This window comes from Chlamydotis macqueenii, chromosome 3 (assembly GCF_036417535.1).
Source record: "Chlamydotis macqueenii isolate bChlMac1 chromosome 3, bChlMac1.mat, whole genome shotgun sequence".
Taxonomy (NCBI): domain Eukaryota; kingdom Metazoa; phylum Chordata; class Aves; order Otidiformes; family Otididae; genus Chlamydotis; species Chlamydotis macqueenii.
In genome coordinates this window covers 23,860,135-23,883,840 of record NC_141558.1, presented here as the reverse complement: position 1 = coordinate 23,883,840, position 23,706 = coordinate 23,860,135, and the positions used below count along the sequence as shown (strand labels likewise).

Below are 23,706 nucleotides of genomic sequence, written 5' to 3'. Positions count from 1 at the left end.
GCTTATTTAAAACTGATGTAAAAGTCTTTGAGTTTTATCTGTAAAGAAATTCTTCCTTTTTTCTTCTGTTCTTTTATTGAGAGTGCATTTTGCTATTAAGGGAAATTAAAATACTTTTCCTGGAGTGTATTATTTATATGTTATACACTATGATTTAAAAGTAAGTCACATAGTACTGCGGCGGGAAAACTGCTGCTACCCTTTTCTAATATTCTTTTTACATTTTAATGGAGTTTTTACAGAATGTCCTCATTGTATATTCATTACAAATTATGCGTAAGCGAACTGACAGAAACTGTTCTGTTTACTCATATATAATTTAAATCAGATTCAAATAATAGCTTATGTCTTAGGACACTATTACCTGCATATTTGAGCAGATTGACATATGGTTTTGCGACTAGTGACTAGAGATTATCTTCAGTGATTCTGGTATAATTTTACCAATATAGGTCAAGAATAGCTCTACTCAAGTGTTCATAGATGAAAGATGTAAAATCAAGGTAGATGATATAAGAATCAAGCCTGTAATCCTTAAAGTCAATCATATTTACCACTTTATCTTAACATAGAAAATTTCATGGCACAGAATGGCACAGGATGAAAATAATACTTGACTCCAAGCCTGGTGTCACTGGCAGAATTTTGGGGTTTTTGGTTATGGATTAGTCTACACAACACCAGTCCTGCTGGTGACAGATGGTGTATATTTGTCTCAAAGGGGGAAAATAATCTTTGTGCATCAGTTAGCAGGGCTCATTGAAAGAGCTTTAAACTAGATTTAAAGGGGAAAGGGACAAAACCCGGCTCACTAGAGATAAGCCTGGGGGTGGCATACCAGTGTTTGAGGGACAGTGTGCTAGTGAGGTCCTTCGATCTGCTGTCTTAGTAGAGGTAGGGGATGGATGGAGATCCACGCGTCAGCAAAAACATAAGGATTATGTGTTAGAAACCATGGAGAACAGACACAGGGCTTCTCTGCCATAAAAGGTGGTGGGATCAATAGCCCAACTGAAGTGACTCTGCACCAATGCATGCAGCATGAGCAACAAACGGGAGGCACTGGAAGCCATTGCGCAGCAGGGAAACTATGATACGGTTGCCATCATGGAAACATGGTGAGATGATTTACACAACTGGAGTGCTGCAATGAGGAACACGAAGAATGTTGATAATGCATTGATGTTATTAGTTGTTGCTAAGAGTTCAAGGAATTTGTCCGACTTCCCAGGTTTTGCTAATGTGAAGGTGTGAGAAGCTGTGAGGGCTCTAACCAGTACAGTTAACCCAAACTGGCTGAAGGAGATATTCAATATGGTAGATGTCATGCTTGGTATGTAAGTGGGAGTTGGCCAGTGGGTAGCTTTCGCACTCTCTCTCACTCTCTCTCGAGATTGTTCCCAGATACCTGCTCGGGATGGGCTGTATTGGTCATCGAACCGTCAGGCGGTCAGAAATTGTGCATAGTTTGTTTTGTATATTTTATTATCCCTATATTTCAAAATTATTATTATCATTCTTTATATATATATATTATTACTACATTTTTGTTTGCTATCCTAGTAATATATCTTTATCTCAACTCACAAGCTTTCTTTACTTCTGGTTCTCTCTGCCATACTACATGGGAGGAGGAGGATGGGCAAGCAGCTCTGTGGTACTTAGCTGCCGAGTTAGGTTAAACTAAAACACCATCCTTTACTGAATACAAAGAGAAACATAGTGACAAAGGCTGAGAAAAAAAGCTGAGGTATTTAATACCTTCTTTGCATCAGTCTTTAATAGAAAGATCACTTGTTTTTGGGGTATGTAGCCCCCTAGACTGGAAGATAGGGACAGGAAGAATAATGAAGCCCCCATAATCCAAGGGGAAGTGATTAGTGACCTGCTATGCCACTTAGACATGAATGTCTATGGAGCTGGATTAGATCCACCCAAGGGTACAGAGGGACCTGGTGGAAGTGCTTATCAAGCCACTCTCCTTCATTTACCAGTAGACCTGGCTAACCGGGGAGGTCTCAGTTGACTGGACGTTAGCAAATATGACACTCATGAACAAGAAAGGCTGGAAGGAGGATCTTAGGAACTACAGGCCTGTCAGGCTGACCTCCATGCTAGGGAAGGTTATGGAGCAGAACATCTTGAGTGCCATCACGTGACACGTACAGGACAACCAGGTAATCAGACCTAGACAGTACAGGTTTATGAAAGGCAGATCCTGTTTGACTAGCCCAATGTCCTTCTATGACAAAGTGACCCATGTAGTGGATAAGAGAAAGGCTGTGGATTTTGCTTACCTAGACTTTAGTAAAGCCTTTGACAGCATTTTCCACAGCCTTCTGAGAAGTCCTGAAGGAATTTACTCGTGTAGTTGCCAAGACACTCTCCATGATACTTGAAAAGTCATGGCAGCCAGGTCAAGACCTTGCTGACTGGAGAAAGGGAAACATTGCACTCATTTTTAAAAAGGGTAAAAAAGAAGGACCCTGGGAGCTGCCAACCTGTCAGCCTCACCTCTATACCTGAGCAGATCATGGAATACATCTTCTAAGAAGGTGTGCTGAGGCACATGGAGGACAGACACATGGTTCAAGACAGCCAGCATGGTTTCACCAAGGGCAAGTCCTGCCTGACCAACCTAATGGTCTGCTATGATGGAATGACTACATTAGTGGACAAGGGAAGAGCTAAGGATGTCATCTACCTGGACGTCTATACGGTTCCCCACAACATCCTTCTCTTTAAATTGGAGACGTATGAATTCAATTGGTGGACTGTTCAGTGAATGAGGAATTAGTTGGATGGTCACATCCAGAGGGTAGTGGTCAACGGCTCAATGTTCAGATGGAGATCAGTGACAAGTGGTGTCCCTCAAGGGTCTGTACTGGTATCAGTACTGTTTAACATCTTCATCAGTGACACAGACAATGGAATTGAGTGCACCCTTGGCAAGTCTGCAGATGACACCAAGATCAGTGGTGCAGTCAACACACCAGAGGGACCTGGACAATCTCGAGGAGTGGGCCAATGCAAACTTCATGAGATTCACTAAGACCAAGTGCAAGGTCCTGCACGTGGGTTGGGGCAACCATCCATATAAATACAGGCTGGGGGATGAAGGCATTGAGTGCAGCCCTGCTGAAAAAGACTTGGGGGTACTGGTGGATGAAAAGCTGAACGTGAACTGTCATTGTGCACTCACAGCCCAGAAAGCCAACTGCATCCTGGGCTGCCTCAACAGAAATGTGGCCAGCAGTTCAAGGGAGGTGATTCTCCCCCTCTATTCCACTCTCATGAGACCCCACGTGGAGTACTGTGTCCAGCTCTGAAGCCCCCAACATAAGAAGGACATGGACCAGTTGGAGCTGGTCCAGAGGAGGGGGACGAAGATGATCAGAGGGCTGGAGCACCTCCCCTATGAGGACAGACTGAGAGAGTTGGGGCTGTTCAGCCTGGAAAAGAGGAGGCTCCGGGGAGACCTTATTGTGGCCTTTCAGTATCTAAAGGGGGCCTATAAGAAAGATGAGGATAAACTTTTTAGCAGGGCCTGCAGTGATAGGACAAGGAGTAATGATTTTAAACTAAAAGAGAGTAGATTTAGATTAGACATAATTAATTTTTTTTTTTTTTTTTTTTTTTTTTTTTTACGATGGGGGTGGTGAAGTACTGGAACAGGTTGGCCAGAGAGGTGGTGGATGCCCTGTCTCTGTAGATGTTCAAGGTCATGCTGGACAGGGCTCTGAGCAACTTGATATAATTGAAGGTGTCCCTGCTTACTACAGGGGAGTTGGACTGGATGACTTTTAAATGTCCTTTCCAACCCAAACCATTTTATGATGATATAATTCTGTGATTCTCTGGAGAAACTGGCTGCTCATGGCTTGGATGGACGTACTCTTCACTGGGTAAAAAACTGGCTGGATGGCTGGGCCCGAAGACTTGTGAATGGAGTTAAATCCACTTCGCAGCCAGTCAAAAATAGTGTTCCCCATGGCTCAGTATTGGGGCCAGTTCTGTTTAATATCTTTACTAATGATCTGAACAAAGGGATCAAGTGCACCCTCAGTAAGTTTACAGAAGTCACCAAGTTGAGCAGAAGTGTTGAACTACTTGAGGGTAGAAAGACACTACAGATGAATCTGACAGTCTGGATCAGTCGGCTAAGGTCAATTGTATTCAACAAGGCTAAGTGCTGAGTCCTACACCTGAGTCACACCAACCTCATGCAACGCTACAGGCTTGAGGAAGAGAGGCTGGAAAACTGCCTGGCAGAAAAAGACTTGGGGTGTTGGTCGACACCCAGCTGAATATGAGCCAGCAGTGTGCTCAGGTGGCCAAGAGGGCAGATAGCATCCTGGCTTGTGTCAGAAATACTGTGGTCAGCAGGAGTAGGGAAGTGATCATGCCTCTGTACTCTGCACTGGTGAGGCCACACCTTGAATACTGTGCTCAGTTTTGGGCACCTCATTACAAGAAAGACATTGAAGTGCTGGAGCATGTCCAAAGAAGAGCAACAAAGCTGGTGAAGGGTCTAGAGAACAAGTCTCATGAGGAGTGGCTGGGGGAGCTGGGGTTGTTTATCCTGGAGAAAAGGAGGCCTTATTGCTCTCTACCACTGTCTGAAAGGAGGTTGTAGAGAGGTGGGTGTTGGTCTCTTCTCCCAAGTAACAAGCTACAGGACAAGAGGAAATGGCCTTAAGTTGCACCAGGGGAGATTTAGATTGCATATCAGGAAAAATTTCTTCACCAAAAGGGTTTTCAAGCATTGGAACAGCCTGTCGAGGGTGGTGGTGGAGTCACCATTCCTGGAGATAGTTAAAAGATGTGTAGATGTGGAGCTTAGGGACATGGTTTAGTGGTGGGCTTGGCAGTGTTAGGTTTACTGTTGGACTTTATGATCTTAAAGGTCTTTTCCAGCCTAAACAATTCTACGATTCTATGAATTTAGCCCAAGAAAACATACATTATCTACTGACCTACTGTTTACCTTCCTCTAAAAGTTCATTGCTGTTAATATGATCTTCCATTAGCACAGTAGTATCCTTGCCTTATCAGAGTTTTAATCTTCACTCAGTATGGCTCAGATTTTTCCGTTTTCTCTGAATAGCATTAAATAGTAGTTGAACTCTGAGATTATATACATTTCTAGCAAATTAATTCCACTAATATGTTCTATTTTTCTGAGGCATTTACTTCTATATTTAGGCATCTTCCTTTGCCTCTGGAGGCTTTACAGTATTAACGGGAATTGCCTCGTTGCACAATATAGTGTAATGCCAAGATTTGTCATCCTTCTTAAATGAAATAGTTTATACCTTTGGAACTATTTTGCCATAATGACAAGAAACTGACAAGCTGAAGTCCCCTACTTCTCAGAGAAAATAGGTGCTTATGGACTTTTCTGCTACTGTTAACAGATTGTGAGTACTGAAGGAAACTATCTTTAAAATTAGCTCCATAGATATGCAATGTATGAAATAGAGGCTTTACTCAATATGTTCAGCCAAAAATAACATTTGAGTTAGAACTACATAGTTTGATTATAAAGATATAGATTTCCCATATTGTTTAAAGTCATGAACAGAAACACTGCTTTGTTATTTTTTTACTGATATCTCCTGGATATTCCACTGGCCAATACATCATTACAAAGGCATATGAATTCTCTCACTTTATCTAGCACAATGATGTTTGAGTTGGGACATATAGAATTATTAATAGTTTTTTAATATTTACCTTTCCCTAAGTTTGAATGTTTGTCATATTTTGTTCATGTTTAACATGAGGTTTAATTAAGAAGAAATAAAATGTCAGAAAACTTTTGATCAATTATGCCATTAAATAAGTAATTTTCAAGGACCTGAAATGAATTCCCTGAAGTACTACACAATCATAGCAGAGCTGAGATCTAACTCTACAGATTCCTGCCTAGAGGTCTGTCTAGAGTTTGCTTTTTGTTTGTATAAATGGACATGCACCTTTGATATGTAACCACTTTGGGTTCATTCGTAAAATTAACCTATTCTATTCTTTGAAGACTGTAGGAAGTAAAACAACAGGGAAGTAAGTCAAACAGGGTAAACTAAGTATGTTTCTCCCGATGAATTTTTGAGGCAAAAAAAAATTAATGTGCTTTAAGTGTCTCATTCAACAAGTAACATTCTCAGTCCTTGTTTAAATTGTAGCTCTTATCTGACGGTTCATGTATTCTTAGTTTATACGTAACTTGTTTTTAATAAATGTTAACTGTGATCTTTTTTTTTTTTCTGAAATTCGAAGAACAGTATTTCCAGACCTTGTTCTGAAGAGCAAATCTAAAAGTATTTATTTAATTTTTATCATTACTGTGTCTTTTCCACAATTGGATGCTGCTCATTATTTTAGAAAAAGTGCTTGATAATTCATTAAAAATATGGCTCATGGAAATTTGCGAAATTTTCATTGTGCTTGGTATTTGACTTAAAAAATAACTTTTAATGCTTTATACTCTTCTGTGTATTTAGAAATGGCAATATATTTGCATATTTATAAAACAAGCCAAAAAGAGAAAAAGGAAAATTTCTTAATGGTTAAGATGATAAACTGAAACTTGACATCATGTGTAGACACTATTGCTGAAGATTAAAATCTAACTTGCCAGCAAGCTTCTTATCTGACTGACTGACATTTTGTAGCAGCTCTGTTAACTCTGAAATTATCGTTATGTTTTGGGCTTTTTTGTGTGTCCCTCTACACAAGAAACAAAACTATGTTTAATAATGTGCTTACCTTATCGTAATGTGCTATCTTATCGTAGATGTATTTAAATTACTTAAAGACATGATTAGTCATAGAACTATTTTACAAAATCAGTTAAAATGGCACTTCATAGTAACAAGTATTTTATTATTCTCATTTTTGCAGTTAATTCTGTATTTTTTTCTAATTTTAGATTCCAGCCACTCTATGTCCATTCTTACTATTCCATTCTTACACATTATCAGGAAGTTCTTCCTTGTAGGACTAGTCTAAGATCTGTGTCAAATGACTTCTTAAACTTTACTACATAAACAAAATTAACTTATTTTCTTAAGATTATTGCTATTATTTTCTTTTAAAGATCTCATATGAACCAGCCTTAATCAACTTGTTGAGGAATTATTATGTTTTATATGGCAAGTACATTCAATGTAAGGAATGCAGAAAAGCTATGTTATTGTAGGCAATCCAAGTAGTGAAAAGCAATGGGAAGAAAGAGAGTCTGTGCTTACTTAGTTAGAAATGTTTGGGGCATGGAGCAGGCAGCTGGTAATACTAATTATAAAACAAACTGTTGGATATGAAAATTATTATTTTTTTAAATTCTTGTGATTGTACTCTTATTTTTTCTTTCTTTCTTAAAACAGCATCATCAACCTTTATTTTATATTATTGCTATTATTTGATTTATTATTACTGTTATTTGCTTTTTATCTTTATTTAATTTCCACCAGATGTGGCTATTAGGTTTATTTTCAAGTCATTAATGGGTGCTAAAAGTAAAATAAGGTCCTGAGAATGAGAAATATAAATCATAATGCCAATATTGAAAAATAAGCACATTTCTTTTTATAATTGCTTTTTAAGTAACTGAAATTATTGGATAAAGGTAGTACAAAAAGCCTTCAGCGTTTCTTCAAAATAAGAAATAGAATAATACAAGTGTTTTCGGTAAATTTACTGTCACTCAACAAAAACAAAAGGAATTAAAATTTCACAGGATAGACTTTTCTTTTTGGCCTAAACTTTGTTTTGTCTGTTGGTCTGTTTAATTCTGTATCTTATTAATTACAGCTGTACCTGTGTCAAAATATGAATAATACTGCTGTGATTAATGTTTTAATTTTAATGTCTTTAAGACAAAAGAAATAACTTGTTTCATAAAGGAATATTAGAAAAATTAATGTTTTGCTGTCTTTCACTTCACAGAATTCAATCTCGAGAGTATCAGCTATTCTATCATTTCACTGATTTAAGAGGAAAAAATATTTAAAACAATTTGTGTTTTCTAAATTGATAACATTTTTGCATATGAAGACAGGCTGAGAGAATTGGGGCTGTTCAGCCTGGAGAAGAGGAGGCTCTGGGGAGACCTTATAGCAGTCTTCCAGTACCTCAAGGGGGCCTACAGGAAAGATGGGGAAAAACTCTTCAGTAGGGCCTGCTGCAATAAAACGAGGGGTAATGGTTTTATAATAGAGGGAGGTAGATTCAGATTAGCTAGTAGGAAAAAAATTTTTCACACTGAGGGTGTTAGAACACTGGAACAGGTTGCCCAGAGAGGTGGTTGATGACCCATCCCTGGAAACATTCAAAACCAGGCTGGATGGGGCTTTGAGCAACCTGATCTAGTCGGGGATGTCCCTGCTCCTTGCAGGAGGGTTGGACTAGATGACCTTTAAAGGTCATTCTATGATTCCATGATTCTGTATGTATTTTTTTTATATCTGAGATTAAATATCTTCAATGAATCTCAAGCAAATTCCTTGGTAGGATGAAAATGTGCATAGACACAACATTTATTACCTCTAATGGGTTAAAATTATGCTGACTCATCTTTACTGTCTGGAAACCAGCAGATGATCTACAATTGGAATACGATTTATATCTAACTTTGGAAGCTCTTGCTAAATAAAATTTCATTATCTGGATGTGAAATTTGATATGAGTGATATTATATATACCCATTATTTATATATGGGCACAAGCATTTATGCCTTCAGGTATAACTAATGTTCTTATTTTTTTCCTATCCATTTACAGTGGATGTATATATGTTAGACATTCTCCATCAGACACTGGCATAGCTTGGGTTGGTCTGACCAATTAGGGAAATTTAGGCAGAACTGTGAAAATGAACAAGCCTGTTATATGTAAGAATAAATATACTTTTTTTCAACCTGATAATCTGTTTTGAAGGTCATAATTTTCACTCTTTCTCTTCTTGCTTTCTTACATTGATAATAATGCTTCAGTACTTCTTTGAAGTCATAATCACAACTAGTCTGCTAATTTTCTATGATTTTGGATCCGTCTTATCTTTTAAGGTAATAATTACATAGTTATTGACTCTTGTAGCTGAATATTTAAAATGCTTTTTAGGAGAAACATAAAATATTGTGTGTCTACTTAATGTAAAAAAAAACCCACCTTTTTTTTTTCCAAATATATATTTAAGTAATAATTAATGTTATAATCCTCCTCTTGTATTGCATAAAAGCCCAAAATTGAGAAAACTTCTTGTAAAAATAGACAAACAAACAAAAAAAAAATGCCACCAGGAACAAATGTAGTTGTACGTGGCACCTTTCAGTTTCATATCATTTCAAGAAAAACAGAGTCAGCTAATGATCAGAGACATTAATTAGGAATCTGAATCCTACAGATCCAGATTATTTTATGGCTCTGTATTTCAGTCTAAAATTGTCGTATTAAGGACTGCTCTCCTTTGTAAAGCATGCTGGTATCTTCTAAGTAAAATCCTTTCAAAACTCAAATGTTCCTATTCCTTAAAAAAAAATAAATAAATCCTCTCACATTCCAGAGTCAGTAATTAAAAGAAAAAGAAAAAAAAATCCCAACTGACCAAACAAAAAACCTTCATCTCTTTTTGGACTTTATCTTAATGTGTTTACAAGTGGAAAGGCCTATAGGGGGAATTGTAGGCAACATATAGTGCAAGAACAAGCTTGGCCATTTGTAAGGCAGTGTTGTGGGTTAACTTGGTACTCAGCTCAGCCCCACACAGCCACTTGCTCATTCCCCTCCAGTGGGACAAGGACTTGGAAGGATAATAATGAGAAAACTTGTGGGTTGAAATAAAGAGAGTTTAATAGGTAAAGCAAAAATTGCACATGCGAGTAAAGCAAAATAAGGAATTCATTCACTGCTTTCCATCAGCAGGCAGGTATTCAGGAAAGCAAGGCTCCATCACACATAATAGTTATTGGGGAAGACAAACACTATAACTTCAAACACCCTCTCTTTATTCCCCAAGCTTTTATTGCTGAGCACAGCATCATATGGTATGGGATATCTCTTTGGCCAGTTGGTGTCAGCTATCCTGGCTGTCTCCCCTCCCAGCTGATTCACTGGTGGGGCAGTGTGAGGAACAGAGAAGGTCTTGACACTGTGCAAGCACCATTCAGCAGTAACTAAAACATCAGTGTGTTGTCAACACTGTTTTCTTCACAAATCCAAAGCAGAGCATCATACAAGCTGCTACAAAGAAAATTAGCCAAAACTATTACAGACAGTCACCAGTTTCACACTATTTATTGGACTATGTTAACAAGGATGATGGTTCTAGGGGATTCAGGTTCTAATTAAGACACCACTTTCTTGTCTACAGGTATGTTATGTCCTTAGGCTTCCATTTTAGTTACTGGCATGTGGGGAAGTAAATATAGCAAATATTTAGTGGCTAGCAACCAGTATAGCTCTACAGGTTCCACTAATTGTGTTTGCCACCTGTCTCCTGTGAACACCTGAAATGTTGGAAAGTTCCTAAAATATTATTTAATAAAAAACATTTTCTCTGATATATTTTTTTTAATTCAGGTTTCTTTTATTATTTTCATTGGTGACTGAAACGCAGTTACAAATTTACATTCTTGCAAAAAGAGGTGCCTAAGAGGTACATTTATAATAAATTCTCATTTGTTCCTATTGTTTTAAAATGTTCTGTATTTGTATGGTTCTGAGAAGAGAGAGAGAAATGCTGTTATTTTCTTAAAGAATCCTTGCAGAAAATGTCTTTAGTGTTGTGTTTAAAAAACTCCTTCATATTTCAGAAAATGTTCCCATACATACATCTTCTTCATACTTACCTTTGACATGGTCTCAGTATTGTGGTCATATTTCTATGAGAAATTCCTCTATATTTATAATACCTCCTTAGGTTTCTCATATTTTTAAGCTTTTTTTTTTTGTTTTCACAGTCTATTTATCTAATCATAAGTAATCATTCTGAATTGCTTATAAGGGAATTTTGTCTCCTACGTTTCAGAAAGCAAACAGGATCATTCTTCTGTAAGAAGTATAATTGATCTTCCAGAAACAAATATAATAGGTTTGGAAGTAATTTTTGTATTTCAAATTTTTCTTAATGAAAATTAATTATTTTCTTTATTTTAATCAGGTCAGAGTAAACATATTTAATGATGGTGATCAGATTATTATTACTGGATTTTTTTAAATTGCAAAACAACATTGAATCTGGAGAAGCATCTTGGAGCTTCTTTTCCCCACTCAGTATATAAATCAATATTATTTAACCACATATGGATATATTGTTCTTGCTGTTATTAGTCCTTTGAAGTTTTTCCCACATTGTATTCATACTTGTATCCATAGAAAATTGTCTTATCTTCTTTCTCAAAAATAAATCAACAAACAACCCTCCCTCCATCTAAAAATCTTAAAAATCCTTCTGATGATTCAGAGCTTTATCTACAGAGGAACTCATTTTATCTTAATATATCTATGTAAGTGTTAGTGTTCCGTAGTCATCCAAACTCGTCATGTAGTCAATGGAAAGGGTAGCTCTAAATGGCAAGTTTGTCCACCTTCAGACAGATAATGTGACTTCTGTTCTGCATGTCATTTTCTGTCCACTGACTGTAGAAAGAGCCATGATTAGACTGGGGGTGTTCAAGAAACGTTTGGATGTTGTGTTGAGGGATATGATTTAGCTGAGAAGTATTGGTGATGGTTGGACTGGATGATCTTTTAGGTCTTTTCCAATCTTGATAATTCTGTGATTCTGTGGATGCTTAATGTTTCTGTGGTAAAATATAGGTTTTATGAATCAAATTAAAGAAATTTAATTCAGATCTCTTAACTCTCAACCATTTGAATATCTTTCCAACACATTTTATGTGTTAGCATAGAATAACAATTAGCATGGAAGTGAAGATAAAAAGATTTTTTTTTAATAGTGTTTAATATTTCTTCACACACAATGTATTTCCCATAAAGAAACTTTTATTGTGATATTTCCTACATGCTTAAACAGGTCTTTAAATCCTTCATTTATGGTTTATATCCAATTACTTTTTTGTAACTTATTTTGTTATTAAAGAGGTGAACATTCACATTTGTTTTTAAACTGTAATGTAAAAGAGTTTGTGAGTCTAACCAAATGGAGCACATTTAAATAATACATTACCATATTTTCTCATGGAATATTCTATCAGATTTCCTCCTTTACACAAAATAAGTTACATTAAAAGTAAAAGTTTTATATATGTAGTTATTTTTATTGCCAGAAACAACTGTGCCTTTATGATACTTCTACATATTTGTCTTGCTTTTCTTTGGATTTATTAATGTTGATTTAGCAATGAAATTTTACATGTTAACCACTGTTATAATCTAGGGAGTACCAGAAGGTACATCAGGAGCAGATGGAAATGTGTATTATTTTATCTACAGAATATTTCTTGAAATTCTTGTGTTTATAGAAACATAATGTAGATAATGCAGTACACTTTATCTCAAAATCTGGCAGGTTTGCAAAATATTCTGTAAAGGACATGTATTAGATCACAATACAAGATCTCTGACCTATTCTCAGATGAATTATACCAATATTAGGATTAATAATGTTTTTCACAGCTATGGATATCCTAGGATCATCAGCTTTTCTTTAAACATCTTTCCTTTTTACCTTTTAATGACACTCCTGTAAATATTAACTCAATTTGAAAACATGCAAGGGGTCCTAATCCTGGAGTTAATTTTAGCACACTCCTAAAAATGTAAACATACAAATAGCAGAAATGGCCAAGGAAGGTATGAAAAACAAGATATAAATCTATAGCAAGATGCAATATGTTATCTTAGATTAATGGATATTTTAGTAACAACAGGCGTTTCTTTGGGTTAGAAACTGAAGCAACACAGTTCAATGTAAGCCTCATCTACTCTAGTAGTGTAAGTTCCTCTCTGAGGTCTATAGAACTAGACCCTTCCCATTCCAACATAAAGAAATGAGATGTGCTGGCTTTCTTTTTTAATATTGGGAAAGTTTAACAACTATCTTAGGTTGGATGCTGCCTTTTTACAGGGCCAAAATTTGGAGAAAATTGATTCTACCTTGAAGATAACATAGAAATAAACTTAAGTGAATGGAAACCATTGTTTTTCACATGTTGCTGCCAAAATAGCATCATAATACAGCCAATGCAAAAAGCCCAAATCTGACTCAAATATTTTTAGCCACAAAACAGAAGAAAAGTTAATTCCATTTTTATGCAATGGCTCACATTGTGTGAAAGTCTGCCCAGGGTTATCTGCAAAATTTAGTACAAAGATAAAATGATAAAATTTTGTGGAAAATCACTGTGACTCACTGCATTTTTATATCAAGTTGTCTCAGAAACCTTGCTATCAAAATACAAGATATCTGCCTATGTATACATGTAGCCTGCAACTACTTCTCGCCAATACAGAACTCTAAAAAGTGCCTGTCTTAGAAGTGTTCTGTAAAAAAATAAATCCATTTTCACAATTTATTTATCTTATAAAATCATAGTTTCAGTAAATTATACTTTTTCAAACAATTCTGAGGGATACATTTTTTATCTTCTGGGCAATTTATGGTTAGCCTTTGAAATCACAGTTTAGTGTTAGTAATTTACAGAAGGAAATTTCTGCTTTCATATTTCTGTGCTAGCCTCCTCCACCTTTTTATGAATTGACAGTTCATACCTGCCATGTTGTTATTGGTTAATTCAACAGACAATAAGTTTTTAATTTCATATACTTCCAGTGTTACATTCTGTAATTTTTATACAACTTTTATAGTGAAAAAAAAGGTTTTGCAGCTCTTTATAACTTAGCAATAATAAGAACAATTATCACCAGCTAGAGATGACTGACATCTTTAGTATATAATACCTCTAAAACACTACAGCAAGGACTTCCTTCTTGGTGTTAGAAAATATAGATGTTTCTCCACTTCTATTCTTCTATATATTTTTCTCAAATCTAATAGGACTAATTAAAATAATGAATGAGTGCTTCATGTTTTGACTTATGGTAGCCAAATAATTTCTTTTAAGACTAGAACACATCAGATAACCTGTGAGTATATTTTAAATAATTGACTTATTTAATTTTAATAGGTCATAAAGCTAGCCTTTGAAGAGTTTGAACTGGAAAGAGGCTATGATACTCTTACTGTTGGAGATGCTGGGAAAGTCGGTGATACCAGAACAGTGTTGTATGTGTAAGTACAGGACTTCAAAAATTTTCTTTGGAAATTTGTTGTCATATGTTGTTTCTTCTGGGTCATGAGATATCTATTTAACTTTGTAATTTTAAAGTATGTAATTTGTTTACATGAAGTAAGCATAAAATTGAAGTACTGTCAAAGAAGATCATTCATTACAAAATTCACTCCAGATCTTTAGGACCATCATTATAGGCTTTAATGTCAGAGACTAAAAACTTCAGAGAATTGAGATTAGATTTATTTGAAAGCAGAAATTCTTTTTAAAAACAAATATTATCTATCTGTATAACTCTGATTGTATTCACAAGCAATTAAAGGAGTAAAAAGAAGGCTTGGATTTCAGCAAACAGAAAATAAAATGTGTGTAAGATAAGTAATCTCTTGATTTCACAATTTTTATACTTAAAAATGAATTTTTGATCAAAATTTTCAATAACAAACATAGACCACTGTTCAGTCAAGTTAAATATGCTTCATGGATTAATATAATATAATATGATGTAATGTAATGTAATGTAATATGTAGAAAGTGTAGGACCTTACATAAATTTGAAGGAAAATTCCAAGCTAGATAGCTAATCTTAAGATATAGGTCTTTAATACTATCTGGTCTAATGGAAAGCATAGAATCCTGTACAGATTGATAAATCTCATCTACCTTAACCATTTTGATTACATATGCTCATTTTCTTTCCTTCATAATGGGAGCTTGTGGTCACAAGATATTTTAGTTCTAGCTTTTAGAGAGTTAAGTTAGCATATGAATATGGATCAAAGAATACAAAACAAAATTACAAGGTTAATAAATCAGCAATGACTAAATAAGATAAACTAGCAGCATTTATTTAATAGCATTACTTGACATTGCATAGAAATCTAGTGGATAAAAACCGTATTGTACTTGATAAAAAGAATCCATAGTAATTTTATATTTTGAGGTTCTTTTAATCCATATAAATTATTGAAATGTTACTTTTACATAATTCTAACAAATTAGTGTACTTAACACTCAAATAATTTATTTTAACTTAATTAGAATTTTTTGGAGGGACAAGTCTGAGGACAATAACTTCATTATATGTATTTGTTTATTAATCTATAATATTTATTAATGGCCTATGATATCAAAGTACATAGAAAACCTTTAGTTTCATTTGTTTTAAAAGTTAAGACTGGAAAATTATTGGATTATTTGCCTGATGCATGTGTTTCTTGCGTTGCAATGGCAACTAGCTGTTGAGTATATTTAATTCAATATTCTGAATACTTGAAAAAGAAAATAAGGGAAAAAAATCCTGTTTTAGGAGCTTAGGCTTTAAGCTAACAAGAGAAGACTTGAAAAAGGAGACTTTTCATTGTTGATGAAAACCAGGTCTATGCAATTAAATTTATCTGCCTTTTGGGCTGCAATACTTTGCACATTAGCATTACCCTGAAAATCATTTGAGTCAGTAAATGATTAATAACTTAAACACAGTAGAAATACAGGAAGGCCCAAGTATGAAACAACAGTGCCACAATAATTAGTAATGAATCTGGATTTCTAGTATGACACTTTTTTTGAAGTCATTAAACACTAGATTTTATCATGCATTATGAAATACATTACATTTAAAGTGCATCACTGATGTGCTCCCTTTCACTTGTATTTGAGAAAAGTGTTCTATGGATGTGAAGTAAGTTTCCGCATAAAACACTAGGTGCACTTGTAGACTACATTACTATGAGAAAGCTCATAACCTAATGTCAAAGTTATTTTCTTATCAAAATTTTCTAATAGTTGGTTTCAATAACTTCTATTATATTTAATGAGGTTTGAGCAACACATTGTATTTTTTTATTCCTCTCAGGGGAATGAAGTAGCTTATAGCAAAGACTTTTCTAGCTAGATTTAATTTAGAATTTCTCAGGATCTCTTAAAAATAATATAGCTTTTCTTATGCTGAGTGAGTTTCTGTTGGCAGCTTAAATGCCAGCATTTTTTTCAGAAATTCTACAAAATATCACTGTCGTAATTAATGCATTTTATTCTAAAGCTTCATAGTTTTTACAATTTAGTTTGAACTAAATATGCAATAAATACTTTTCTAAATCCAAACGTAATTTCTAAGTGATTTGAAACTTTCCCTCCATATGAAATTGTCATGTGTGAACACACAAGCCTCAGTGCCATGCAAAATTTTCTAGCTCTCAGCTGCTAGAGCCCTCAAGGCAGTAACTACTTCTGAGTGGTTTATTGTAAACTTAGTACTCAAACTAGGACAAGCTCAGTTATGCCAGGATGTTTATAAGCCATCCATTGAATGGAGATTGGAAACTGGCTAATGGCAGGTCAGTAAACAGAGAACTTTTAAATACTTGATGGGAAGAAAGTCTAGGGAGTTGACAAGGATGACAATATATAAATGATTGGTCCTAGCACGAGCTTTCTATAGCGTCCAAACTTTCAACCATTAGCAGTTATCTGTGTAGCCTTAAAGCTGTAATATTGCGGCTAAAGGGGACTAAGAAGGGATACTAGTATTTAAAAAGGAAGAAAAAAAAAGTATAGACTATCCAGCTCAAATTTATTTTTTGGAAGAAAGTGGGAAAATAAATTAAGTTCACGTGAAATAGCACTGAGAAGGTACAACAAACAATATACTCTATTACTTCAAAAGCTGCATCAATTGTCTCAACATTTTTAACTTCTTTCATCTAGAGATAACCTAGGATTGTGCATCTCTATATGAAATGAGTTTAGCATCAGCCAATCTGTCTGAATGGCTGGTCTCCAAGTTCCTGAACTTGCAAACGTTCTGATTTTAAGATGATTACAGACTGGAACAAACTCTGAGTCAACACCATCATGTGTTGTCAGACACACCTCCATTCCTTAAACATCCTGTCTACCTTATCTACCATCCTCCTAGTTGAAGGATGTAGTTCTGTATACAGGGATATTCTCAGAGAACCCTAATTTAAACAAAACAAAACCAAAAAAACAAACCAAACAACAACAACAACAAAAAACCTTATTCTGCTATTTGTTGATTTCTACTTCTGTGGCTTCTTGGGTTTTGTTTTCTCCCTTTCCCTTTCCCTTTCCCTTTCCCTTTCCCTTTCCCTTTCCCTTTCCCTTTCCCTTTCCCTTTCCCTTTCCCTTTCCCTTTCCCTTTCCCTTTCCCTTTCCCTTTCCCTTTCCCTTTCCCTTTCCCTTTCCCTTTCCCTTTCCCTTTCCCTTCCAGCAGTCTTGGCTCTCTTCCTATATCCCCTAGACATGAACCCAAGTAAGCAATATAATGTAATTTGGCTGGTTCATATCTACCATCTATGGAAAGACTATTGGCATTTTGAAGGCAGGTGACATTAAGCTGAAGGATAACTTTCTTAACTTGCGTATCTCTGTTATCAAGGTCAACATTTTCATTAAGCCTGTGTCAATTTAGATATCTTCATTATCTCCTTCCTCTGACAAATTTGGTTAATATTAATTGGTCAATTCAAGTTCTATTAGACAACTAAGAGTCAGATGTATGGGTAGTGCGAACATATAGTTATCACTTCACTAGGAAACAAGTTTAAAAAAACCCTAAACATATCTATTAGATTATTTTTATGATGAAAAATTTCTGGCTATCTGATGCGATTACACCTTTTTCAGTTTTGTTGTGTTTTTTTATTTGCCTTTTTATTTAAATTTAAATTTAATTTCATTTGCATGTTACATGGACATTTATATACAGTAAAAGTATCCCATACTACTCATAAAGACTTTGAATAAAGACTTCATCTTATTTAGGTTTAGAAATTATCAATGTAGGTCTCGTATATTAAATCAGGTTACTGTGTATAAACAGAGCCATTTAAACACTTGTTACTTGATTAGGCAATAGGGTTACATATATGAATAGTCATTAAGAAATTCTTGTAGGAAAACCACAGATTTCCAGTTGTCTTCCAATAGTTCTTCACTATTGTCAAGAAACACTAGTGATTTTTTTCTTCATTACTAAAAACTCTCAAACTTTTGTTTATAGCAAAGTGCATAGGACAGAGCATGGCTTAACAGTTATGACTTGGTATTTTGGTTGTGTTTTAATTGGAAAGACAGGTAGAAAGTAATGTTTATTACTATGGTTTCAGAAGGTGATCCCCAAAATGTACATATACTCTCCACTTTTATTTCTCTGCATATCTATTTCTGCAGCCATCTCCTAAACTACTTCTGTTTATGTAACTCACTATCTAGTGAGGTATCTTCCTCTTATAGACTACCTATGTTATTTATTTAAATTAATATCACAACTTTAGCAACAATTATCATTATTTTATAAGCAATAATATATTAATTATTCTGGCTATAACCTAGCATCTTTATTTTTCCACCTGTACAGTTCCTAATTAGTATGACAAGTAACTCAAATTTGCAGACTAACCAGCTGCTTTATTTTCATTCTTACTGTTAACACAGGTCAAACTGAACAATTTCACTACATAATGCTGTCTCATCAACTTCCTTACTTATCCAAGCTAAGCTCTACTTGTGTGTTTGCTTATGCTGAGCTATAATAGGTTTAATTTTTTCCACCTACTTTTCTGCACCTTTATATCATAATGCTGTCAACTACTTACTACCAGGTCTTAACCAAGAACCTTCTTGACCATAAAAGAGCACACTCAGCCATTACAACAGTAGTACTTAGATTCAATTTCACTCAGATGGGAAACTTTTTTTAAAGTTTTATTTTATTATTTAAAGTTTTTTATTTTAAACATATCAGAGTAACAAACAAAAAATGTTAGATATGGGATGTACATCTACTTGTTTATAACCTTGATGGATGATATTTTTCGATGCAAGACAGAGAGGATTCCTATAGCTTGCCTCATGGTTCCTCAGTTCTCACCTTGTTTCTGCTCAGCCTCTCCTTTTCTTATATTTTTGCATTTAAGTTGCAGTACTGTTAACATCTAGTTGATTGCATTTAAATAATTCATTTGTGGAAGAATTCAAATACTGGTTTCTGTTTTCTTTGTAGCTTCTTTCTTGAGAAATTCTCCTTCTGGGATACCTTGTCTGAGTTTGGCACGGTATCCTTTTTATTTATCTCACATAAATTTGTTTATCATAGTCAAGGCTGAGAGTTTGAAGACAGACAGAGAATTCAGTATATGACACATTTGAGCGAAACAGTCTGTGTAAATGAAAGAGACAGTCATTACTATTTCCTTACATCTAGTATAGTTACTGCAGTACCAGTAGCTTCTACTCCCAAAGCTTCTGATACATGGAGCTCTACATGGAGTTCAAGGCAGATGTCCTCTTCTTCTGAGGTTTTTTGTTTTCATATCAGGTATCAGCTTAGATATTATGCAGCCACTATTTATGTACAACATATACCACTACCTTTTGAAAGACTGTATAGCTATCACTAAGATCTGAACAGTTGTTCAGATACAGTGTTGGAACCTGATTATGTGGTAGGCATTTTTCACCATTAAGAAGTAATCTACAGTCAAGTAATCTTTTTTTGATTAATAATTTTTTGACATATCTTTTTGCATTAAGATGCCAGAATTATAGATGTACAAAGGATATTACTGAGAAGATCTAAGGGTTTATGGTGGTGTCGTAGTTTTGCCCCACTCAGGACCAAAGTACACAGTCTCTCACTCACTCTCTACACCATCCAAGGGAATGATAGAGAGATGATATAGCAATAAAAAGCTTGAGGTTTGAGATAAGGACAGGGAGAAATCATTGAAGTTACCGTTATAGCCGAAATAGACTTGACTTGGGAAAAAATATTTCAATTTATTATTCAATTATTAATTTAATAAAACCAAAACAGGATAATGAAAGAGAGAACAAAAAACAAATTTCCCTCACCCCTTCCCTCTTTCTGGGTGTAACTTCATTTCAAATTATCTCTACCTCCTTCAACCCCTGAGTGGCACAGTAGGAACAGGGAAACAGGGGGTTGCAGTCAGTACATCACACATTGTTTCTGCCACTCCTTCCTCCTTGGAGGAAGAACTCCTCACGTTCCTCCCCTGCTCCAGCATGGGGTCTATCCCACGGGCTACAGTCCTTCATGAACTCCGTGCTGCTTCAGTGTGGGGTCCTTTTCCATGAGGTACAGTCCTTCAGGAACTGTTTGCCCCAGTGTGGGCTCTCCACAGGCCACAGCCTCCTTCAGGCATCTGCCTGCCCTGACGTGGGGTCCTCCATGGGCTGCAGGGGGACAGCGTGCTTCACCATGGTCTTCACTACGGCCTGCAGGGGAATCTCTGCTGGGAGCAAATTTATACTTCCCCTCCTTCTTCACTGACCTTGGCATCTGCAGCTTTATTAAAAGTGTTTAATCATTGCTGATGTGAATGCAGTCATTCAAAATCTATTTTTTCTAAGACTTCACATTGTTTTAATCCGCATATAGTTAATTTTATCAAAAAAAAACCAGATTATCAGAACACTGGGGCAATATATTGCAAATAGGCCTAAATATTATATTCATAATTTATAAGGCTGTGGTTTTTATTACTGTTAGTATTAGTAGTGGTAGTAATTTATGACTCTGAAAATGACTTTGCAATTTATCCTACATACAGACTCACTGGATCTACTGTTCCTGATCTTATTGTGAGCATGAGCAACCAGATGTGGCTTCATTTACAATCTGATGACAGCATTGGCTCACCAGGATTCAAAGCTGTTTATCAAGGTACAAACTAAATAAACTGTTTTAAACTCATGTTGTAACTTCATTATATCTTAACAAATTTATTTCAAATAGAAAGTCCTTTAACAAATTTAGAGTTTTGATATCGTCTCTACTGTTAATTAATGGAGATACGGATTTGCAAATACCCACAAAATAACTAAAAAGATTCTGACAATGAAAGTTATTCTTCTAATGCTTTTTGCTTGAAGGTCAATAAAAACTACAAATTTCTATTGTATTTGAAAAATTTTGAATGTTACATTCTGCTGACCTGTATAATTCTTTATACTGGATATTATTTGAAAATTATGGTTAGTTTTCTCAGACTTTTGTGGGATAATTACAGAACTTATTTTCATGTCTCACCAAGAATCTTAACAGCCCTAAGTCAAAATTAGTATGTAACAAAAACAACAAAACAGATATATTGTATATGATTGTGGAAATAAATAAGGTGTATAAGATTGTGGATATTTAACCCGCCAAGTGTCATTTGTGTTGCTTGTGTCTCAAAGAGATGAGAACCTTGGCAACATAAGCATCTTGAATTTTTCTTGACTGTGAGCTTCAGTTTGATACTTTTTCAAGTCGATTCATTCTAGTAAAAAATACCTGCTATCTGTTAGTTTGTATGCATGTATGGAAATTCTCCATTATAATATCTTGCATAGACCTTAAGCTAGAAAGAGCTCTTGCTTATTAACATATGGTATCACTTGTGGTTAATTTCCATGTCAATTTGTTCACCATAAGGATAAGGACAAAACCAATTAATACTATTTTCAATAGTTTCTTACAGGCATATATGATGAAAAAGATTTGATAGTAATTTAATCAAAATTACTTTTGTACAAAAGATTCTGCAAAACATTGAGAGACTATTCATTGTTCAGTAACTGCAAGTAACTTCATTAGAAGGGTGGGCATTCTCCCTCAACATTTTCCATAAATTGAAGCACTCTATCTAAATATTTAATTTCACCTGTAGTTACCTTACTGTTTCAACAACAAAATAGGCAACATAAAGAGTGAAAATGTATGTAAATGTTAGCTTCAGGTTTAGTAAACTGTACATTTATTACACTAAGAACATTAAGAAAGGCTTGCCTGTACAGGTTTTTATAAGTGATGTCTGTGGCTGATGGCATATTATGAACTCTAATGATGAAAGGAGCAAGAAGGAAAAATGCTCCCCAGTGGTCAGGCAGTAAACTCAATGTTGGTTCTCCACACCAGTGTCATCCTACAGGTGGTCTTTCCATTGAAGCAGATGGTGGTGATGATGGTGATTAGGATTATATTTTCACCACTGTTTTTCTATGGTACTATATGCTTTTCTTTGGGACTCACTCAAACACACAGTTGGTTATTCCCACTCATGGTACTGATTGGAGTACGCTAATTAGGTCAAGTGTTGTACATTCATAGGTTGTTAAGTTTCTGTGTGCATATATGTTGTGGTTTAACCTCAATCAGCAATCTAGTACCACACAGCCACTTGCTCACCCTCTCCTTCCCCAGGGGATGGGGGAGAGAATCAGGAAGAAAAGAAAACTTGTGGGTTGAGATAAAGACAGTTTACTAGCATAGAAAAGGAGAAGATAGTGAGAGATAGATAGATAGATATAGATAATTATAATAATAATAATATGAATAATAAAATATATAAAACGAACAATGCACGATTTCTCACCACTCCATGACCAATACAGACTGTCCTAAGCAGCAATCATGGAATGAAAAGCTGAAAACGATCCTGGAACAATCCTGTACAGTGAGAGAAAAAGCAAGCTAGCTCACCAGCCAATCCCCAGTTATACACTGACCACAGCATTTATGGCATGGAATACCTCATTTGACCAGTTTGGATCAACTATACTGGTTTTAGTCCTCCCAGCTTCTTGCATCTGCATGTTAGCAAAACCTGGGAAGCTGAGAAAAATCCTTAGCCTCTTTAGCGACAAGTAATAACACCAGTCTATTATTAATGCTCTTCACATACCAAATGCCATACTAAATCCAAAACACAGCAGCTACTGGGAAGAAAATTACCTCCATCCCAGCTGAAACCAGGACAATATATTATTGGACAATATTTATTGAGTATTTAAATTAATATTATTTACTTTTTTAAGTTTTGGTTTTCTTTAATGTGAACTGAAATCTACAAAACAAGGAGAGAGGGAGAAAGTAGGATGATTGTCATGATGGTGGCAACTGGTTCCCATGAGAATCCTCCATAGCAACAGTACTGGGATTTGCAGGTCCACGGCCATGAGAATAGCAATATGAGCACAAGGAAAAAGTACCTTCACAGAGGCTCTTGAAACACTGTCACAATGGCTTAAGTGAGATGTTACAGAGCTGTGACTGAAAAAGCAGATGCAGGCCCATAGAGTTACTATGGCTAATACATTAAGGTATCTCAAGCCAGTGTGCAACACATTCAGCCTATACAGTTACACAGCTCAAGTATATCGTGTTGCCTGAGGGCAATGAGATAGTGTTTATTTAAGTTAATCCCACTCTTTTTTGTGTCTTCTTTCACAGTTTCGTCTTTTCTACTTATGTAATTTCTAGGGACCATGTTTATTAAGATAATGTATTTTCTTTATGGAATCCATTTGTGAATTACGTAAAGTGGAAATAGTGAGTATATAGTGGAAAGAGAGTATTGGCACAACTTGTGTATCTGACACTGCATTTTTTCCTCAATCCAAAATTATGAACTTTATCTCATTG

The 23,706-nt window shown here is 35.3% G+C and overlaps 1 protein-coding gene across 1 annotated transcript in view; it reads left to right on the top strand.

Moving 5' to 3' along the window:
* Positions 1-23,706, top strand: part of CSMD1 (CUB and Sushi multiple domains 1) — a 1,203,024-nt gene that overhangs the window by 862,794 nt on the left and 316,524 nt on the right. The window contains exons 11-12 of the mRNA XM_086744017.1: positions 14,148-14,251; positions 20,852-20,964. Of these exons, the coding sequence (XP_086600143.1) occupies positions 14,148-14,251; positions 20,852-20,964 (217 nt within the window). The remainder of the gene's footprint in view (positions 1-14,147; positions 14,252-20,851; positions 20,965-23,706) is intronic.